Source organism: Austrofundulus limnaeus, unplaced genomic scaffold, assembly GCF_001266775.1.
Source record: "Austrofundulus limnaeus strain Quisiro unplaced genomic scaffold, Austrofundulus_limnaeus-1.0 Scaffold330, whole genome shotgun sequence".
NCBI classification, from domain to species: domain Eukaryota; kingdom Metazoa; phylum Chordata; class Actinopteri; order Cyprinodontiformes; family Rivulidae; genus Austrofundulus; species Austrofundulus limnaeus.
Window position 1 is genome coordinate 524,393 of NW_013952732.1, and position 2,988 is coordinate 527,380.

Sequence of the window (2,988 nt, forward strand, 5' to 3'; positions counted from 1 at the left end):
GTAGCAGACAGACAACAAATATTACATTTATAGTATTACAACTAAAACTGTTTTTGACGCCGCTGCTGCCGCAGTTTGTCCTTCATGAGCCTTTGTGGATGATGGTGGTGCAAGGTGGCGGCTACCTGTGTGGCGACCCGCGACCATGGAGATATAAACAGCTTTTTATAAGGTAAAAATAATAAAACAAGGTCTTTGTCTGCAATGATTAGACATGTTTTTTATTATTGTCATTAGTGATTATCTCAATTTCAGCTGAAAGAATTGACAAAATCCTACACACTGTGCCTTTAAGAGAGCAACATGGCGATATGTGACTCGTGTTGTCTGTTGAAGAATGTTCAAGGGTTGACTGGGTTATTTTAGTGCTTTAGATTTAGCTTTTGCTAAATTTTTTCAGTGTGTTAGTGCTTTCGAATCAGGGGACCTAAATATTTGAGTTAGTGTTTTAGGGCTAGTGAAACTCATTTTTAGATGAGTGCTGCCCACCACTGACAGGCACCGTATTGTTTTCAATTAACCTACTTTGAATTTGAAATTTAAAAGCTCTTTTCGGCAGTGTTTATAACGTGAGCAGCGTTGGCGTTTGCTTTTTCTCAGGATGATGTCATATAAAGATGGAATTTTTTTTGAACTAGGATTTTACACTCAGGAAGTGTGCTAAACAATGTGTTGGTGACATTTTTAAACATTTTTCTTTACATTTGATGCCCAATATGAGTTCCAAAACTTTGATTTTGGTGAATCTTGTTCCATACGGATACAGTATTTATCTATTTTCACCCGAGTCACCAAATAGTGCATCAACAGCTCCAACTTGAGCTGAAAGGAGTTAAGGTTTTCACTCACTTTGTTGTTTTTTTTTAAATCACAGAATCTGTATTTTACCTGAAACTCTCCAGAGTCCACATCCRTCATGTCCCACACAGCGAAGTCCACCTCTCTGTCTCCTACCTCGTCCATCGTCATCATTCCCATCACGCCTGCAGAGACGCCACATGGCAGTTACAACAGTTTCTCACACCATATTTTTAAAAATAATTTTCCAAAACAAATTCTGAAGCTATTTGAGTCACTCGTTGTTTGTTTGTTTTTCTAACTTGTACATTTTTTTAATTATAATGACAGTAATTTGTGTGCATGTGCGTGTTTTTTAAGTTGTGAAACAACATAGTGATTGAACACAGTTGTTGCTTTTGTTGATTTAAGTCCAAGAAACTGACAGAAACCAAGAATGTGACTAAAAATATGTCCAAGAGGGGGGCAGTGGGGGTCTCAGGTTTCAGATGGGAGGATGGGAACGATAATAGCGTGAAAAACACGCAAACCTCCAGGTTTTAGGTTTATATTAGAATATTCTGTATCAACATTCAGCACCTGAACGATGGTTTGTTTGAACTGTTTAAACATTTATTTATTTATTTTTTATCATGCTGCGGACTGAATTCCAGTCTGACTGATCCGCTGCTTATCAGTAGCTCCTCAGCACCGGCTTGCTTACAGGACAGATTTCACTCAGAAAATGATGCAAACTATTGGCCAAAGAAGAGAAACATTTCAAGCATTTGTTTCTGGACTGCATCACGCATAAGTTTGCATGTATAAATGCAGATATTATTTGTTTAAACTTGCACTAAAGCCAGTTCAAATTCACCAAATTCTTGTTACCTGCATGATTTAGAAGCAGGATTAATGTTGGTCTTTTGGCCTTAAGATAAGGAGTCGGGCTCTGGACTCTGTCAGTGCAAAGGCCACGTTTTCCTCTTGAACGGAATGGATTCCGTGACGCGCACAAGCTCCATCTCCATCGCCTACCGTTCATCTGTGTTTGGTTCGCGGAGGCAACAACTCCAACAGACAAACTCCATACTCGTGAAAGGAGGCCTATTAATCAGATGCACCACCTCTGACTCGTTTTGATGCAGAGGAGCAGAGACTCAAATCGGAGCACCCCCTGGATGATGGAACTCCTCGCCCGATGGATGGGATTAGGAATGAGACCATCAGAGGTGCAGCACAGACTGAACCACTGGGAGATAAAGTTAAAGAGGCCAGACTGAGCTGGTTTGGACATGTCCAGAGGAGAGACATATTGGCAGAAGGATGTTAGAGACGCACCAAAAGGATATGGATGCATTTAGAGAGGATGACTAGGTTAGGTTGCTCATCGATCAATGTAAAAGAAAAAATGCCAAATCTTATAGCTCTCCCTACTGGAATGCTTGTTAAAGTCTCTTAAAGGGATCCCCAATTAGTTGTAACATTAGACTTTGTTTAATAAACATATATTTTAACTGTAAAATAGACTGTAAAAATACTGTAGAATGTTTAGTTTTATAAGTTTTAAACCTAAAAGTTTAAAAATATATTACACGGACGGGGCCATTTTATTTACATGCAAAGCATTCTGGGTAAATGATGATGTGGGTAGGTCATCGATGCAAGGCTGCTAGCGAGCTATATCCACCCTGAAGGTTAATCGTGGACAATATCTGATGATCAACTCTTTTAAATGAAACCAGAGAGCGTTGACAGAGAGGAGAAGGTAGAAATGACTCAGCCTGTAACTGAAAATATGGATGGAGGACAACAATTTAGCTTGTTTGCTGCACTAATACCGAGCTACATATAAGGCAATGAGGCATTTTGATGTTATCACCCCCTGCCTCTCGGATCAGGCATTACACTAATCATCTACACCTGCAATGAGTTGGCTCATCACCTTCCCTGGGCTTTATAAGGAAGTGCTGGAGTGCATCTCGTCGCTGAGGCTGGATTGTTTGAGGGTGCCGTTGGTGTGGGCGGAAGGCGGAAGGAGAGCGAGTGAACTAACAAACAAACAAACGAAGGCGGTAGGATTTGATTTTGGCGGATTGCATAAACTGTACATTGACTGTAGCAACATGGCTTCAACATCAGGAGGGAATAGTGGAAATGAGATGGAGTGGATGATTTCAAGATCATCAAGAATGAAAAGAGCAATTAGGA

The 2,988-nt window shown here is 40.2% G+C and overlaps 1 protein-coding gene across 1 annotated transcript in view; it reads right to left on the bottom strand.

The window, feature by feature from the left end:
• Positions 1-2,988, bottom strand: part of npr1a (natriuretic peptide receptor 1a) — a gene marked incomplete in the record, with an annotated part of 37,273 nt that overhangs the window by 17,752 nt on the left and 16,533 nt on the right. The window contains 1 exon segment of the mRNA XM_014022464.1: positions 889-983. Coding sequence (XP_013877918.1) covers positions 889-983 — 95 coding nt within the window.